Source organism: Rhinoraja longicauda, chromosome 7 (genome assembly GCF_053455715.1).
Source record: "Rhinoraja longicauda isolate Sanriku21f chromosome 7, sRhiLon1.1, whole genome shotgun sequence".
NCBI classification, from domain to species: domain Eukaryota; kingdom Metazoa; phylum Chordata; class Chondrichthyes; order Rajiformes; family Arhynchobatidae; genus Rhinoraja; species Rhinoraja longicauda.
Window position 1 is genome coordinate 54,684,111 of NC_135959.1, and position 19,184 is coordinate 54,703,294.

Here is a 19,184-nt window from a genome sequence, read left to right on the forward strand (position 1 = left end):
GAGAAGTTCTATAGAGTATTCATCAACATACTAAATCTTCTTAATCTTCTAGGGAGGTGGATCAGCATGATTTGGCAACAGCTCTCCAAGACCGTAATAAATAGCCGAGTTTTGGATGTAACCCAGTCCATCAGACCAACCATTTCACCAGACTCCAACTGCACTTTACACAGCACCAGGAAAGCAACTGACATAATCAAGAACCTTTTTTACCCTGGCCATCCCCTAACCCACCAGCTGGAAGATACAAAATACCGACCACCAGATGCCAGAATAGCTTCTTCCATGCTGTTGTCCTTCCTGAGAACAGTCCTCCCATAGGTCAGGTTGTTAGGGATCTTCTACAGTGCCTCATTGTGGACTTTGGACTTTTTCCTCGAACACTAATGCTGTAACACTATATTCTGCACTCTGGTATTTTGCTCTTTGCACTGTTATATTTGTGTATGACTTGATGTACAGTATGATTTGATTAAATGGATAGCATCAAACAAGCCCTTTACTGTATCTCAGCACACATGACAATAATAATTAGCTAGTACCAATGGAATCTCATTTTAGTACCGAGGTGCAGAATAAATTCAGTCAAATCTTTGAATTGTGTTTTTGGCCATAAAAAAAATTTTTTTTTGGAATCTGCATGTCATCGATAGACAGCATTTATTGTCCATCCATAATTGCCCTTGTAAGAGGATGGCTCACTGCGAGGTTCTCCCACAATGCTGTTGGGGAGGGAATACCTGGACGTACGCCTTGCAACAGCGAAGGACTGTGTGATATATTTCCAAGTCAAAATGTTATGGGATATGGAGGGATAATGCAACCATGCATCTGAAGTCCATGTTCTTCCAGGAGGTTGAAGCTGTTGGCTTGCCAGTTTTGTCAAGCCTGCCATTGTATGTAATAGCAGTGCACTTTGTAGCTGGCACAAATTAAGCCTTGCATTGATGACAGAGGATAGGAATATTTAGGAAAGTGGATGGAATACCAATCAAGCAAGGTTGCCTATCCCTGGATGGACTTCAAGTGCCATTGAGGCTACACAAAGCAAGTAGAGAATTTTACACCATGCTTCTGAATAGGAGCTGTTTATTTAGTCCCTCAACTTCCATTGTTTCATGTGATCGTGTCTGATCTGTGACTCAAAAGCTTTTGTCTACATCCATAAAATGTAAAAAACAAAAAAGTCTCAGATTTTAAAATCGCTTAATGTAACAGAGTGATGCTTGAATATTGATAGAAGCCAAATTGGTGATGTGGTTTGAAGACAAAAATACCAAGAAATATGAACCCGTCTAGTCGATAATCTCACGTGGCTTAGATATCAATGGATAAACTCCAACTACAGTTTAGCACAAAATCCAGTTTGAAAAGTTTCCATGGGCCACTAAGATTTTTAAAAGCTTAAACATAAATGTTTTTAATTTTATAAGTGTACATTTTCTCCAGCAATCTGCTGCATGGAGCAATTCACGAGGACCAAAGCATGCATTGCACCACGCCTGTTAGAACAAAACGAGACCTTTATTAATAATAACACTCCAAATTACAATTCTCTCTTTGCAAAGTAATCATTTCAAAATAATTCAGTAATGGATAGCCCATTGTTTTAACTCTCTGGTTCAGATGTTTAACATATGACATGGATCCCCAAGGGAATCAAAGAATAATTCACACACAAGCCACACAAAATGAATTTTCATTCTTCAGTTATAGAGTCCGAGAATCCTAGAGTCATACAATGTGGAAACAGGCCCTTTGGCCCAACTTTCCCACACCAGCCATCATGTCCCATCTATACTAGTCCCGCCTGCTTGCATTTGGCACATATCCCTCCAAACCTGTTCTGTCCACGTACCTGTCAAAATGCTTCTTAAACGTTGAGATAGCACCTGCATCAACTATCACTTCTGGCAGCTCATTCCATACACCCACCACTCTGTGTGAAACGTTATCCCTCAGGTTGCCATTAAATCTTTCCTCCCTCACCTTAATCCCATGTCCTCTGGTTCTCGATTCCCCTACTCTGAGCAAGAGACTCTGTGCATTTACCTGATCTATTCCCCACCCTCTCATGATTTTGTATACTTCTATAAGATTATCCCTCATCCTCCTGCACTACAAGGAATAGAGTCCTAGCCTGCTCAACCTAATAGAGTCCTAGTCAGCTCAACAAAATTCACTGAACGTTTCTCAAATATTTATTTGCACTTGGGAGATCAACTTCTATAAAGCTAAAACTGTTCATCTTTTAAAAGCCACTTTCATTTACCACACAGAATCTCAAATGTACAGATGTTACTGGTAATGTTCCAAGTTCAGCAAGTGAAATAACAATGATGAGGCACAGGGATAACAAATGAAGAACAAATCATAAACTACATGAATGGTGTAAGCCTAAGCATGGGGAACATCAGTCGTACAGGCTGCATAATAGCAGTGGCATTATGACCAGGGTAATCAAGGACCAGTCTCACCCGGGTCACACCCTCTTCTCCCCTCTCCAATCAGCAAGCGGTACAGAAGTTTGAAAATGTATTCATCCAGATTCAGGGACAGTTTCTTCCCAGCTGTTATCAGGCATCTCATCAGCTAGAGTGCAGTCTTGACCTCCCATCTACCTCATTGGACACCTTTGACACGGGAGCTTCGATCGCCCCGACTGCGGATGGTTCGACTGCCCCGACCATGGGAGAATAAAGAGGAAGAAGCATTAGACTTTATTGCCTTCCTTCACAGTGAGGAATGCAGGGAATCCACTGTGGTGGATGTTTATGTTAGCTTTTATGTAGTTGTGTGTCTTGTTGCTTTTTTAGTATGGCTGTATGGTAATTCGAGTTTCACTGTACCTTAATTGGTACATGTGACAATAAACTAACCTTTGAACCTTTGATCTTTAATGTGACCATCTTGCACTAAATGTTGTACTCTTTATCTTTTCACTGTACACAATGGATGGCTTGATTGTATTTATGTGGTTTTTTCTTTGACTGGATAGAATGCAAACAAAAGCTTTTCACTGCACCTCAATACACGTGACAAATACTAAACGAAACTATTTATGCAGAAAATAAACAAACAATCTTATACTATACTAGAGTCATTAATATTGAAACAAACAATGGGGGGAAAAAAAGAGAGAAAATACTGCAGGAACTCAGCGGGTCAGGCAGCATTCCTGAAGGGTATGGATAGGTGACATTTAGGGTTGGGACCCTTTAAGCTGCCATTCTTTAGTTGTGAAACAGGCACTTTGCAATACATTTTTTCTGGACCGGGACAAAATGTGCAGCATCCAAGATTAAACTTTCCCACAAAGTTTAAACCTCCTTTGAAATAAAGTATTGACACTTACAACCCTGCCATAAATCACTCCCAGCAGGGAAGATGTGCTGCCAGCACTCTGCCAGTTTTATTCTGTAAGTACTCACCAGTAGGTGACCAGGGATGACCCTGCAGTAGAAAGCAAATCAGATCAACTAAAGGGGTGCTCAATAGCTCAGCTGATACCACTCAAGCAAGTCTATTAGGTTCAAACCCACGTGTAGCAATGATTGGGATCACGATAGGTTGAAATGGACCATGTTCGACATCTGAATATTTACAAACCGATGCTACAACTGTAGCAAGACTGCAATAATCAATAGAATCCACCTTTCATTTCGAGCAGATTTCGAAGGTAAATTTGGCAACAGCCCCCTGTATCTGGTGAAGCCCGGAATTAAGTAGAAGCGGTCAAGATGCAGGATTTATTGAGATTACTTAGCGCCGAGACAAAGGAGGGTGGTAACAGAGAGGCGACCTGACAAAGATAAACTGCAAACCCCCCCGAGCGCGAGAGAGCAGCCAAAAGTCAACGAGACCAGAAAAAATAGGGGAAGTCTTTCCAAGGGAACTAGTATCAGAATCAAGATAAAGAAACTGTAACATGATTCGAATAACCCCAACACAACATAACATCAGGAAGAATAATACAGCAGTGCATTTATATGGGGACAGTTAAAACAATCCAGATGCAGAAATAAGCTATCGCCCCACGAGGGGCAATAACTGCTGTCCGATATTAATAATAAAACACAGGCACTCTTCCTTCTTGGGTAACAGTCTCGGTATTGACCATTTTAGAGTGAATTTCGAATACACGTCGGAGCGTCACACGTCCTTTCTAATTGCGCTCTCAGCCAAATGCGACCTTCTTGAGAAGGGCAATTTATATCAACGCCCATAGAATATTGGAAAACTGTATCAGACGGGAATCATTACACCCTGCGCCTTGACCACAGCACCAGCAAATAAAGCAGGTGCTGCCAAGCCCACGTCATTCCGAGACCCAGGTCACTTTGTGTTAGAACCCCCTTTTACAAAAGAGCAACAATAAGACTGAACAAAAAGTGGTGGCTACTTTCAAAGCCAATATTCCTTGAAAATGTAGCCTAAATTGGCTTCAGCTTGATTGTTTACATTTGGCAGTGGAGCCCAACACAAAAAAGGATCATGACAGCAGCGTCAGGAACTCAGGCAACCCCTTTCATAATGTTTTTATTTTGCATCCATCCAGCCAGCCAGCCAGCATGTGGATGCAAGCACTGTGCACTGGCACTGCCTCCCATGAACTTGTTCTCCTTTGATCAGTTGCCATTCGGCACACATCAAAGGGCGAGGACACGGCTTTAATGCCGCGTGTGCTCCCAAAACGCCGAGGCTTAGGAACACTCCGGAGATCATTTTATTTAAATTTGCTACTCACATATCGCCTCAACTTCTTTTCTGGTGGGGATTTCCTCAACCATCCGCAGCAAACCACCTCTCCTCCGCTCATCCTGGCCAGCGGGAGATATCGCAAGGTCGGCTCGCTCACATTCACCAAGACCCTGGCAGCTTTCCCTCTGATCCTCTTCCTCCTTCTATCGAGGGCTGCCTCTGCAAAGTTGCAGGTGGATAGGTCCGTTAAAACCTACGACCGTACTCAGCCCCGAAACTCCTCTTCCCCAGATGCCGGACTCATGTAGGAAGTAGCGAGCAGAGAGAGCTGTTGTTTCGGGTTGAGCCGCCCCGCGCCCCGCCTACCCTGCCTTTAAAGGAGAACTCCGCCTCTTGGCACGTCGAAATAAAACATGTACTGCATTAATTATTTGCGAAAAAGATTTAACTAATTTTAAAAAAACAATCTTTGAATGGATTGCCCTGTACTGGCTGAGGGGTGGTCCATAAGGAGAGAGAGATTCCTACAGCAGGGCGTCCCAGTTTCAAGTCCAGTGGAGCTCAGCTCTCGGCATCTTAAAGGTGAATCTCAGTGACATTGTCATCAACCAAAGGAGATCATCAATCCAGAACAATTGACATGACATAAATGGTCAAAGCATTGTAAGGACTGCGTCCGAAAGGCTCACGGTGTTTGCATGTCCTCGCACTTCCCAATTTAGAAAATTTCATCGATTTAGTATTGTGAAATCTGCATTTCCTTTCCTCGGGTAGATATGGCCTTTAAGGGGCGTGTTTTTTTTGAAGTTGTGTTGGGATACAGAGAACTACGCTTGTAAACACTGTTTTGACATTCGTGTTCCATTCCCTGATTATGTATGAAGACCGAGCACTTCTGCAGAACGTTTCCCAATATAGTTACTGCAGCCAGAACCAGCTATTGTGCAGAAAATCGATTAACAAGAAAGTTTTTGTTTTGAAAGCAGATATTTGTCACAAAGAAAATCCTTATACCGAAGTTTTCGCCGGAGCAGCAATTATTCTGGATGGTGTTGATTAGCACCAGCAGTTCTCTGCTACCCCGCCCCAGTTGCCAATTAACATGAGCTGAAACACATTCAGTGCGGTTTAGTGGCTTTTCAAGAGTAATCGCCACCTCTTCGCAGCCACGCACATTGTTTGCAGGGATTATTGGAAAACAGTAACTGCATCCCAGCCATTACATTGTACCGGCTCATTTCATTGTACCATTGGAGCGGCCCAGCAGTGAAATAATATGCACACGGTGCGTTGTATGAATCTTGGCATCGCGGTCTTTATCGTCACCCAGACCAACTGCATGCACTGATCTCACTGAAGTGCCCAATTCAATGCAGTCATTTAGAAGTTCTGCACTCAACTGACATCTTAAAAATAACAGATGAAGGATGATCATCTGGTAGATTCTAGATGGCGCAATGTAAGATTACATCAAAATTTAATTTATGGTGCATTTTGGAATATATTGCGCATGTTTCCATATAAACGTCTGAAAAATTATGAGTAAGCAGACAAGATTTTACTGCAAACTTTTTAAAAGAATGACCAAATGCGTTCAAATGCGGTAACCTATCAAAATTCGATGACTACATCTGAGGTTTATTTTTAGATTGGTATTGAATTGAAAGATTACATTCCTTTGAAACATCTTGTTTACATTTTGGAATATAAAAAACACTACATAGTAGATCTATTTTAAATTACAATGTCATGTTATTTTTTTGTTATTTTAAGAAATGTAACAATGACATTGCAATGTCAACTACGTAGTTTTATAGTTGTGAAGGAAAGAACTGCAGATGCTAGTTTAAATCGAAGGTAGACACAAAATACTGGAGTAACAGCGGGCAGCACCTCTGGAGAGAGTTGTTATTGGAATAAAATTTGTATAAAGCACTAGATCTGATAAATGCTGATTGATTGTATACAGTTCCACTACAAATATTAAAACCCCTTTTAAAAATGTGCACAATCTCACAAATTGTCTTGATGCCATTCCACCACACCCACTCCCCACTGGGATGCAAGAGCAACTTGTACAGCTGCTTGCAGACAGCTCTTACCCTGATACCAAACGTCCGTTTTGGAAGGCATCACATTACTTCCATTGAAACATACTTTTCATACTCAGTAAAGCAAGTATCATCCCCCTCTTCCGATATCAGTACACATCTTGCAACGGATGAGTCAGGATGAAAAAGCACTTGCCATGATCACCATCTACAACATTTGCATTCCTTTATTCAGAACTAAAGTTTGGTCTTTCCTTGTCAAATATCCAATAAAAAAAGGAGAGCATGTAGTGCTAGTTGGGAAATATCTTGAAGAGCTACAAACTAAGTCCAGGTTTGAAGAAAATGCCACTAAGAAATAGTTAGTATATTACTCGTTGTAAAACACATAAAATACAATTTATAATTACCCTTTTTCACATATTAAGCTTAAATACTAAATTAAATGCAAATACTTTTTTCTGCCAATGATCTTTTCATTTCCTCATGTCCAAAGATATCATCTCCTTGAAACGCATCTACGCACTTTTCATGTGTAGATATTTAAAGTTTGTTCCAAAGTGTGTCACAGCTGAGCCTTTCCCTCACCTAAATTGTCCATGTATGAGCTTTCCAAAAGGGACCAACGTAATAGTGACCAGGCCAACCAGTCATCTTTTCAACTTATGAAATCCAAGAGATGTGCCCACTGCAAATTTAAATCCTGTTTATTTGCCTGGCGAACAATCCAGGCAAGTAAACTGGATTCTTCAAATTTACCCTAGCAAAACATCAGGTATGTTACACATCACAGAAATAGGCCCTTTGGCTCAACGTGTCCATGCTGACCAAGTTACCTGTCTGCGTTTGTGCCTATTTATTTATACATTACATTTCATGTATATGTTTGAATCTTCAAGATTCACAGAATGCAAACAGAATATAAAATGACCTTCGCCTGTAGAGCAACAAATTGCCACAATTATACTATTCAAATTATGTCCAGGAGCAACAAAGGCATCTTTGGTTCGTTCTGAAAAAAAAGAGCACCCTCGTTGCCAGATTTGCATGATAGGCACAATTTTGTTGAACTATATTTGTCCGTTGTCCGTTCAAAGCAATCTTATGTTGATGGGTTTCATACATGAAGAAAATATTTGATCGACAAGCTTCTTGGCTTCACAGCATTAAGTTTATTCAACGGTCCACCAGGAAATGTACACTTTGTAACTGCCACTGATAATGTATGCTGATTTTAGCAGATTTAAATGTCCTCTTTTAGGTTGAAAAAGCAACTTTTAACAATATCATTGATTAAATAATGCTGAAACAATACTTGTTGAAAACAGAAATACATTATTTGGGAAAGACAAAATGCTGGAGTAACTCAGCAGACTGGCAGCATCTCTGGAGAGAAGGAATGGGTAACGTTTCGGGTCGAGACCCTTCTTCAGATCCGAAATGTTACCCATCTCTCCAGAGATTCCGCTTGTCCTGCTGGGTTACACCAGCATTTTGTGTCTATCTTCGGTGTATAACCAACAACTGCATTCCTTCCATCACATTATTTGGGTCTGCATCATGTACTGATCCATACAACTATTGCACCCAATCTATCCCTTTCCTTGATGAAACTCTAGGATTGACTCCTTGAGCATTATGTTCACTGGATTCCCAGATTTTGTCAAACATGAATTGTAACAACCACATCAAATCCTTTCTTAATCACTTTTATTAGCTTCCCAAGTCTAATGTACCAAATTCAAAAAGTGAACTTGATTAAAAATCTTTCAGGGATTCACCTACTCTGTTTCTGTAACTTCTTTAAACCTCATCTGCTGGTATTCTATTCTTTTCACTCTGGCCTTATTGGTATTCTTTCACCTTCACCTTTGCTGATAAAGGCATTACCTTTTGGGTCTTACACTGTCTAAACACTTTATATTTTCACTTTGCTCCTTTGTTTTCATCCTTCTCAAGCTTCTCTAAATTCTACGTTTACAAAAATGCATTACACTCCTTCACTCCTTGACTAACTTCACATCTTAAGCAGCAGATCCCATTTTGGTCTCCAAATTATTTTGGTATATATTTGCAAATTGCTGCTTTTGCCATAATATGCATGAATAATTCACATTCACATTTTTTTACAAAATAAGTGCAGTTGGCACAAAAGGTATAAAATATGTACTAAAATTACAAACTAAAAATACATTTTAAGTATTACAACAAATCCAGCATACGCACAGTAGATTTTCCTGACCATTGGATAATGCTCCTATTAATGTATCACAACAATTTTTTTTAATACGATTTTACACATGAGCACAATAAATTTCCCAGTAAACTAGGTCAGTGGACAGGGTGCGTGGGAAACAGGGCTCAGTGAGTCAAGAGGGATCGTGAGAAACAGAATCAGGTGAAGAAGATGCCAATCCATTGGGTTTTCTGAAAACAGGATAGTAGAGTTTAACTGCTTATGAACACTAATAAATATACCTTGATGAAATTATATGTGATACTCTAAATAAGACCAACAACATCATCTACTCATCCAAGAAAGTCTGGTACACACGGGCCCCCCTTGGAAGAGCATTTTGGGAAATTTTACCTTAAAATGTTATCTGACAGACAGCACTTCAAACAGCATGGAGCTTGCTCAATGCAACACTTATGTGCAAGCTTAATTTGTAGTCTGAGGTGAGAATTTCCTGTAAGCTTTTGATGCAGAGTTAAGAGAGTATAGGATGAGAATATCGTGGAGTATTCCAACATTTATGAGAAATTAGGATAATAATTGTTACCACTAAACAGTTTTGATATTTTACTTCCATTTCATTTAAATGCTTTTTATTTTGATACTTGATTACAAGATTACTCACATTCCTCAGTATTGAATACATAAATACATAATATTTCAGTTAAAATACTGTATAGTCGAAAACAACACTAGTTGGCAAATCTGAAATCTATTATTTAAATGAAAACTTTTTGAAAAAATATCATTAATCCCTATAAAAAATGACTACTATAGAATGCAAGAGTGAGAAAATCTTGGAAATGGAATAACATCTTTAATGTTCTCAATGCCCAAGACGCACTGCAAATAACGCTCAAATCCCATTCCAAATCCTCCGTGTGGCACTGATCCAAACTGATGAATTTCCTCATACCTACAAAAAATGAATTAAATTCAAAAGCAGAAGCGTCATGAACAACATGGGCAAATTAACCTCAATGTGTCAATTAAAGCTGAGAATTGCATTAAGTAAGATCACATCTACTTTGTCAAATCATCTATTTGGCAACATTATGGCAGAATCAAATATTTAAATTAAATTAGACATAAGCATTTTTAGATTTTATGGTATTGTACAATGCTGTCCAAACATAAAAAGCAAATCCTATAGTTGGGCTTGAAAAGTAAAATTGTAAAAGTGTTTTGATGAATGTAACTAGATTAAAGAAAATATCTTTAATTCTACAACATTGGAGTTATGTAAATGATGGATAGTGTGGGAGTTACAGCTGAGTTTCAGGTTTGTGCACGCGTGTATGGACAGAAGATTTAAAATTCAGGGCTGTGGAGCTTTGCCAAGGTTAAATATAAAAGATAACAGGAAAGGATACCGTAACAATGTCAGTTAACAGGAAGGACAAACAGTGAGGAGGTTGATCATATGAAAGAGGAAATTTGGAGAATGTGGGGAGTAGGAGGGAAAATAAATTCAAAATGATTCAAAATCAAAACTAAAGCAGATGAGAAAGTTGAGATAAGAGGAAGATGTTTTGCAGTGTTATATTCTCAATTTTATAGTTGAAGAATTTCATGAGCTTGTTGCAGTTATGGGAATAAGTGGAGGTAAGAGGCAAGGTGCAGCTTGTTGGCACAATGCCTTTGGCCAGAAGATAGACAGTTCAGTTTCAGTTCAATTTTAGTTTATTGTCACCTGTACCAAGGTACAGTTAAAAGCTTTTGTTGTTGTCACCAGCCAGTGGAAAGACAGAACATGATTACAATCGAGCCATTCACAGTATACAAATACATAAGGGAATAGCATTTGGTGCAACTTAAAGCCAGTAAAGCCTGATCAAAGATACTCCAGTGGGTCACCAATGAGGTAGGTAGCAGTTCAGGACAGCTCTCTAACTGTGGTAGAATATTCAGTTGCCTGATAACAGCTGGGAAGAAACTGTCCCTTGCCGAGAAAATAATTGTAAAAGTCTGCAAGTCTCAGTAAATACGAGACCTACTGGCTCGGTTGCAATCATGTTTTGTCTTTCCACTAACTGGTTAGCACGCAACAAAAGCTTTTAACTGTACTTTGATAGAGGTGACAATAAACTAGAATTTTCAGCGTTGTCTCGAAGCATGAGGCATATAAATTATTATGCGAAGGGAGGAATGGCCAGAGGTAAGAATAGGAATGAAGATGTTTGATGAGACGGTAGGTGTTTTTATGGAATGAGTATTCAAAGGGGAGGTTTACTTTCTTGGGTGAATGGAGCTGGAGAGTTTCTGTGAACTAGATGAGAAAGGGAAAGTTGTCAATGATCAAGACCTTGTGGGTGGAATGGTCAATTTCAGGAATTCAAACAAACCTCTAATTTAAAAGAAAACAGATATTATAATTATATTCCTATCAGAAGTTTAGGCATTTTTTTTGTTACAATTCTATGATTACAGTTTAAACTCCTTACCATTGATAAGCATCTGGAAGACCATGCCTGCAACAGAACAAAGTATGGCTCAATCTTTTGCTGTCACATCACATAGTTTTTCTAATTTTTAACAGAAACTTGAAGAATACATTTTTATTCACCATTTGGGGTCCCATGTAGTACAGGTGATGAATGACCTCTTCCCCATCCAATAATGCCAATCTATGACCAATTTTCTCAAAAGGACAACAGAGCGGGAAGATATTGTCCTCATGAAGAAAAATCCCATTTGTAGTTGTCTTGACCAGTTGCATTTCAAAGTAAAGCTCGATATTGAAGTATAAAAGCAGGCAATAGCACATGCAGCTGCTTTCAACTCCACTAGATAACAAATGAGGCTGCAAGAGAATTTGTTGAATAATTGTCGAAAGGGAACGGGAATGCAAACCTTGTATCAGTCTAGATGAATTATCAACCTTTGAAAGTATTAACAATGATTGCTAAACTGAAATTGGAAGGAATAACATAAGATCATGAAATGCACCATAAAAGAAACTTGATTATTAGGTAAACAAGATGATATTCAATTAAATCACCCAGAAGTCAAGAAATAGATTTCAAACTAGTGACACTGGATTTTTTATTTGACATTTTTTTTAAAGTTGGTAGTAAGCCAATACCACTAAACTGAGCTGAGCAGAAAATTCCTTATGTTAAAATATGTTAATTTATTTTGTTGTTAGCGTTTTTACTTTTCCAGATGCCAGTCTTCCAAAGATCACACCTAATGACTTTTGTGCAGCTTGGATGGATTGCTGCCTGTGCAGTGATGAAAGCTGCAACATTGGCCATGAGATGCTGCATTGTGGCAGGTTTCACAAGTGTGTAAATGGACTTTAAATGCTCTTCCACTCTGCAAAGGATGAGCAAAATCCGAAGCCGAGCTGAGGCTAGACTCCTTGACATTAAATACAGATTTTCTTGGCACGCTTTCAATACACTAACCATTCCACTGTGCTTAGTCACCAGACTCCCACTGCAGGATACATCAAAGCTCTCTGCAACAAAACTCATGTGACGTCACCCTACATAGATTTGATATCTGCACCTTCTCCCTTTCTACAATGCAGGCAAGCTTAAGCATGATATCTCACCATAAGAAGATTTTACTTATGCAGACCTCCCAACATTTGATTTTACAAATCCATAATTATGATGCCCAAAATTCAGAATTTTACATCAATATTCATAATATGGCGCGTAATGCAACTTTTCAGCAAAAAACAAAGGTATGGACGCCAAATGCGCATACGCGTTGCGCTACATTCATGTGTGAAAAACTACTATTATTTCCAACAGTCTGTAGTTCTTGGACTGTCAACACGAAGGAGACAGTGCAGTTCAATGGCAGTTTCTTGGAGCCCTTCGACATCCGCAGTGGCGTCAAACAAGGCTGAGTCCTCGCTCTAACACTCATTGGGATTTTCGTCGCTCTGCTCCTGAAACATGCCTTCGGCACCGCAACAGAGGCGATCTACCTGCATACTAGATCAGATGGCAGGCTCTTCAACCTCACCCGCCTCAGAGCCAAGACAAAAGTACGTGAAGCTCTCATCAGAGACATGTTGTTCGTCGATGACGCAGCAGTTGTGTCCCACACCCAGCAGGAACTACAGTCACTGATGGACCGCTTCTATCGGGCTTGCAAGGACTTCGGGCTGACCATCAGCCTGAAGAAGACAAATGTCCTGGGACAGGATACAGAGGCACCGCCTATCATCACCATTGACGACTACGAACTCAATGCCATCCATCAGTTCACGTACCTCGGCTCCACCATCACCGACAACCTCTCCTTGGACACAGAGATTGACAAGAGGATCGGGAAGGCAGCTACAACTCTCGCTCACCTCACAACTCGAGTGTGGACCAATCCAAAGCTGACAGTGAAGACAAAGATAGCAGTCTACAATGCCTGTGTCAACAGCACGCTGCTGTTCCTGCAGTGAGACATGGACTACATATGCCAAACTGGAGAGAAGACTCAACACCTACCACCTTAGAAGCATCTGCCGTATCCTGGGTATATCCTGGCAAGACAGAGTGTCCAATGCTGAGATTCTGTCTTCCGCTGGCTTTCCGAGTATGTACACTCTACTCAGGCAGAGCAGACTGCGGTGGCTGGGCCATGTCCACCGCATGGAGAATGGCCGTATTCCAAAAGACATCCTCTATGGAGAGCTGACATCTGGGAGGAGAACCATTGGCCGTCCCCAGCTACGTTACAAGGATGTCTGCAAGAGAGATTTGAAGGCGCTCGACATCAATGTGGAGAGCCTTGCAGATGACCGTATGAGATGGAGAGGTACCCTGAACCAACATCTCAAAACGGGAGAAGAGAAACTGATGAACGCAGGGGCAGACAAGCGGGCACGCAGAAAGGAGCGCAGCAACTTCAACAGACCAGATACCACACACAAATGTGACCTTTGCGAAAGAGACTGTCACTCCCGCACTGGTCTCTTCAGCCACAAGCGACGCTGCTCTAGCCGAGGTGTGGAGCAAGCAGCCAACTGCGATGCATCACCTATTGTCAGCCATGACCGAGGAGGGCCTAAGAAGAAGTAGTTCTTGGACTACATGTACAATGTCAGGCCTATCATTAGTATATTCTGCTATTTATAGAAAGGTTATTGAACAGAGATACGTTTTGCAACACAAAGAAAAAATGTTTTTGTTTTTTCTATTTTGTTTTTCCTTACACATCCCAATTCTCTTGGTATTGAATAAAAGAACAATGGTCATAAAATGTATGACTAAGTTATGAAGAAAGAGTTGATAAATGCGACTCGACTAAGCATACAGAAGTCCTCATTAAAGTAAATTCGCACATTAATTGATAATCAGCCCAAAAAGATGGTAATTGGCTTTTCTGCTGTGCTTTATATTTTAACCCTGTCTTAATTAATTAATATAGTTATATAATCTTGCACTTAAATTTAATATTTACTCGTTACAGTTCCACCACTGATTTTCTGGCACTCATGGTTCCAGAGCTTTGCTGGTTTATCCAACAGGCCAAGGAAGTCGGCTATGAGGATAGATGTGCTGGCTTCAGCTGGGCTGGAGTTCCAGAGCCCCGGCCGCAGGTTGCAAATTCAACCCACCGATCGGCCATGGAAGTCCCGATGAGGTCGAGATTGGCTGCCTTGCCCAGCCTAGGTGCCACATTTTCGGGGAGACTTCCAGGGCGGGGGGATTTCTCGCAGAACCCCTGGTGACATCTAGCGGCCGAATTGACAAATTGCAATTACCGACTGTTTTACGGAAAAATGTGAGGCGAAATCGGAATGGCGGAAATGAAATAAGAAAGCGGAAACTTTCCGCCAAATTCGGAAGGGTTGGGAGGGGTGTTTATGTTATTCCAGTAGTTGGTATGGTGGCAATGAGTGTAAATTTAACAACTGTGAATCTTCACTCTATTGGTATTCTTGCACACTCAGAATACTGTTCTTCAGTGTCCGAAATAAAGAAAGAAAACAGCAAGATTGTAATTCAGTGGGAGTGGGCATGTATGCTTGACTACCCGCAGTTTGTAAATCTAAAAAGATGGAAGGGGAACAGAAGGTGGTGGGTATATGGAACGAGCTGTCAGAGGTAGTTGAGGCAGATACTATAATAACGGTTAAAAGACAGGTACATGAAAAGGAAAGGTGCGGAGGGAAATCTGCCAAACGTAGGCAGGTGGGAATAATGTAGATGAAGCAGTGGTCGGCGGGGGCTGGTTGGGTCAAAGGGGCCATTTCCATGCTGTTTGGCTCCATGGGATATTGGGGTAATTAGGTATGACGGTATGACATCTTTGACAGGATCACCGTGCTACGGTTACAGTATCAAATGTTCTAGAGGTGGCCAGCACTAAGTACTCCATTTTCGATAGGGTCAGCATGGGCAAGCTGGGCCAAAAGGCCTGCTTCCATGCTCTACAGCTCTAACTAAAGGTTGCCTCTTCTTTTCCAATGAGTCGCTGATCATCTCGTCTGAGCCCTGGAACTAATAAATAGATTACTGGACTCACTGGGGCTGCACAGCACAGGACACATTTACTGCAATCTATAATCCACTTTTGCTTCACATTTTCTCCAAGATGTAATATAATAATAATATTCATTTATTGTCATTGCAACGAGTACAATGAAATTAAAAAATAGCCAATCCTGACGGTGCGTACAAACATATATGCAATAAATGCAAAAACAAATAAATACATAAATACAATTAAATACAATTATATTAAGTACAAGATTTTTTAACGGTGTTGCCTAGTGCAAAGGTAGTGTTCAGTTCTCGTATGGCCCTGGGGTAAAAACTGTTCTTAAGTCTGTTTGTTCGGGATTTGATCGACCTGAAACGTCGACCAGAGGGCAGATGAACAAACAGACGGTGGCCGGGGTGGGATGGATCTTTTATTATTTTGCCTGCTCTACTGAGGCAGCGTAGTCTGAACAGGTGCTCCAGGGAGGGCAGTGAGCAGCCGATGATCTTCTGGGCCGTCGTGATGACCCTCTGAAGGGCCTTCCTGTCCTTTTCTGAGCAGCTGGCATACCATGTGGTTATACAGTATGCCAGCACACTGGTATCATTTTGTTTCAGTGAACCAGTGAGATTAAAGGGAGAGCAAAACAGGGCCTTGGTGACATGAAAGGGAAAGTAGGTCTGTGAGGAGAACGAGAACGCGGCACCCCTTGCTAGGTTTATAAGACGTGAAGGACCAGGGCCCGGTGAGTCTGCAAGAAAATTCAAGAACCATTTCTTATGTTTTCTTAGGCTGCTAAACCATCGTGATTTCAAAAAGCAGATGAATGGAGTTTTAATGAATATGCATTCTCTTTTAAACAACAAAGCACTCCACATTGACTTATTCTGCTAAAAACAGATTGGCGAAGTAAATGAAATTGGTAATGCTCTGGAGAAATTCCTGGGAGTTTTTCACAGCTGTCCGTGACATCCCCAGCGGACCCTGAACCTCTGAGTATATTGATTGACCATTAAGCCAATCAGAAATCTCTCTCATATGCTCAGTAAAATAAAAATGACACACTAACATTCGACTCTGAGGTGCTCAGATTGTTTCATTGCTCAAGCAAGCCTGCTTGGAGAGGTTCCTATTTAAACTGCATTACTGAAAAGATCATAGAGGTCACAATGAGAACTATGATAGCTCTAAGATTCAATTACTGTTCACTTCACTACTAGGATGATAATGCATCTTTAATTACGGTATGAAGGCTGGCCAAGGTATTATGTCTAGGATTTACAAAAATCTCTGTACCAAATGTAGTACATTCCTGTACATGACATTGCAGGATCAAAAGAAGGACATTGTGAATTCTTACAATGCATCTGTGCCATGGTAGCTTGATTACAGAAGATAACAGTGTGTAACATATTAATGACCTTACCACTTCACACTCCAGAATCACAGATTTGATCCCTCAGTGTCTTTTTTTATTTAAAGAACCTTAAGCATTTTTTCAAAATTATTGCTTGTGCGTGAAAGGCCACTCAAAGTTTGATATTTCTATTCCAACCCTGAAATATGAAACAGGGAAAGTTAGAATGAACATATTTCTAAAGGACAGAATGGAGGCAAAGCAAGGGGCGCTACAGCAGAGCTCCAGAGACCCATGTTGTACTGTGGCTTGAGATGGTGTTGGTGTAGAATATGCAGGTTCTCCCCATGACTGGATGGCTGTCTATTGAATGCCCCAGCTTCTTCCCACATCCTAAGGACATGCTGGGAGCTTTATAGGCTCCTGTAAATTATTTATTCACTTGGATCAGTGGGGAGATGATGAGCGTGTGAGAGAGCATTAGTTAGAGGTGTACTGGTAAAGGAGGGGCGATAAGATTGACGCGATAGCTGATGGCTGCTGAAATGGACCTAATGTTGTCATAAACAATTACATTGATTACATAGAAAAACAATGGAACTTGTATTAGTACTCCTGATTCAAGTTTGTTAGTTAAATAAAATTTGGATAGTGCCACTATACTCAAATTCACAGAAAAACTGCATCATTTAAAATGCATTATGGATGAGGGGCGAGTGATGAGAAATACTGTGGTTAGTTTGGATAAAGTTATCTCATTTAGATACATTCGTCAGATAAAGGATAAAATCCTACATTCGTGGAAGTTGAATGAATCTATATCTGCTGAATCACCTCCCACAACTGTTTAAATATGGGTGTTCTACCTCAAAATATTCAACTTCATGTCAGAGGGAAGTGCTCCCATGAAACTGAAATTTCTAGTTTCACAGTTTGCAGTATTTACCAAGGAAAAATTCCCAATCTATTCATCTACGCACAATTCAAATAGTCAAAATGAAAGCAGAGCTAACTCTTGCGTTAGTTAATGGTCATTGGTCACATATATCAAACCCGTGGTTAGTAGACATTACAAATAGTAAGATGGAAGAGAACTGGGTAATACATGTGGCACAGAGGACAGAGAGGGAATTAAGGAGCTATATTTTTTAATTGCCCTCAACAAACCATAACTTGTCTAATTTCTTCTGAAGTTGAAATAGATTACTGGATACTTAACATTCAGTCAAGGGCAGATTATTTTTTTAAAGGGAACAAACATACATTTCTTGAGATTTTTGTTTACTGTTCAAAATTGTTATTCAATAATACTTCATTGAATTATTATGAACATTTATGAATCAATCCAGTTATTTTTTTGACAAAAAAATCTGTTTTTTCTACACCAATAAGCCAACATGCACGGTTGAAAATCTTTTTTCTTAAGCAATACATTAAATAATAGCCTGAAAGAATGAACACACGTGACTGTTAAACTTACAATATTATTCAAGCAACGTTTTTGGTGCTTAATAAGTACATATGCATTTACACTTACTGCTTTAGACGAGATCGCAGTAGATCAAGTCGCTCTTCCCTTAAACTACCACCACATAGTTCTCCTATTCCAGGCACTAGAAGATCCACTGCTGCCACCTAGCAAGCAATACCACAGAACACTGAGGTTTATAAATTGGACTTCAAATTAAGGCAAACTTAATTTTCTCTTGCTTGAAGAAGGGTTATATATAACCTATGCCTTACAAAGATTCATTACTAAGCCAGACTCAGGTAAATTGCAGTCACTGAAAATATTGTTTTCAAAACTCAAGTTTTTCAATATTTACTAAAATGCAATTAAAAATAAATGTCCTATACTACCAGCTTCAAGAGAAATAAATTACCAAACAGGCTTGTTTCCCTCATAATTAATTGAAGATTCAATCACATCCTTAAGCATTTTTAATTTTTACCATATGCAATACTTTTGTTGAAAATACATGGCAAGAGGATGCAAGAGAAAAATCAGAAATAACAATGTAACAGTAAAAAGAATTGTACATCGATTTCATTCGCAGTTAACTAAATCAATAATAAATCAATATATAAATTGATAAATCAAATGTATTTGCTTAAAACTATCTCAATTCAGAAAAAAATACAAGCTGGACGTTAACAAGGTTTTATTTTGTGAAGGAAGCTCTGAACACAGTGTATCAGTGCTCAATTATAAAGTGGCTTATCTCCAGCAAACACTGTTCTACACAAAATAATCATTTCTTGAATTTTAATAACATTAAGATTCCACCGGGTGGCGCTGTCAGCGATGGCAACCTCGCCAACAGTCTGTCTGTCTTTTCGTCTCTTTGGTTATTTTTAGTGTGTTTTAAAAGTTTGTGTTAATGTTCTCTGGCTTGCT

General features: G+C 39.9%; 2 protein-coding genes across 4 annotated transcripts in view; both read right to left on the reverse strand.

Annotated features, from left to right (window-relative positions):
• Nucleotides 1–4,989, reverse strand: part of gab2 (GRB2-associated binding protein 2) — a 216,981-nt gene extending 211,992 nt beyond the window's left edge. Inside the window, exon 1 of the mRNA XM_078402621.1 lies at nucleotides 4,748–4,989. Coding sequence (XP_078258747.1) covers nucleotides 4,748–4,819 — 72 coding nt within the window. The 5' untranslated portion in view covers nucleotides 4,820–4,989. The remainder of the gene's footprint in view (nucleotides 1–4,747) is intronic.
• Nucleotides 4,990–7,911: 2,922 nt separating this feature from the next.
• The window catches only part of nars2 (asparaginyl-tRNA synthetase 2, mitochondrial), a 48,427-nt gene continuing 37,154 nt past the window's right edge, over nucleotides 7,912–19,184 (reverse strand). For all 3 annotated transcript variants that reach the window (XM_078402622.1, XM_078402625.1, XM_078402624.1), the window contains 3 exons: nucleotides 18,324–18,421; nucleotides 11,433–11,459; nucleotides 7,912–9,904 (listed from right to left, as the gene is read on the reverse strand). In XM_078402622.1, the coding sequence (XP_078258748.1) occupies nucleotides 9,760–9,904; nucleotides 11,433–11,459; nucleotides 18,324–18,421 (270 nt within the window). In that variant the 3' untranslated portion in view covers nucleotides 7,912–9,759. The remainder of the gene's footprint in view (nucleotides 9,905–11,432; nucleotides 11,460–18,323; nucleotides 18,422–19,184) is intronic.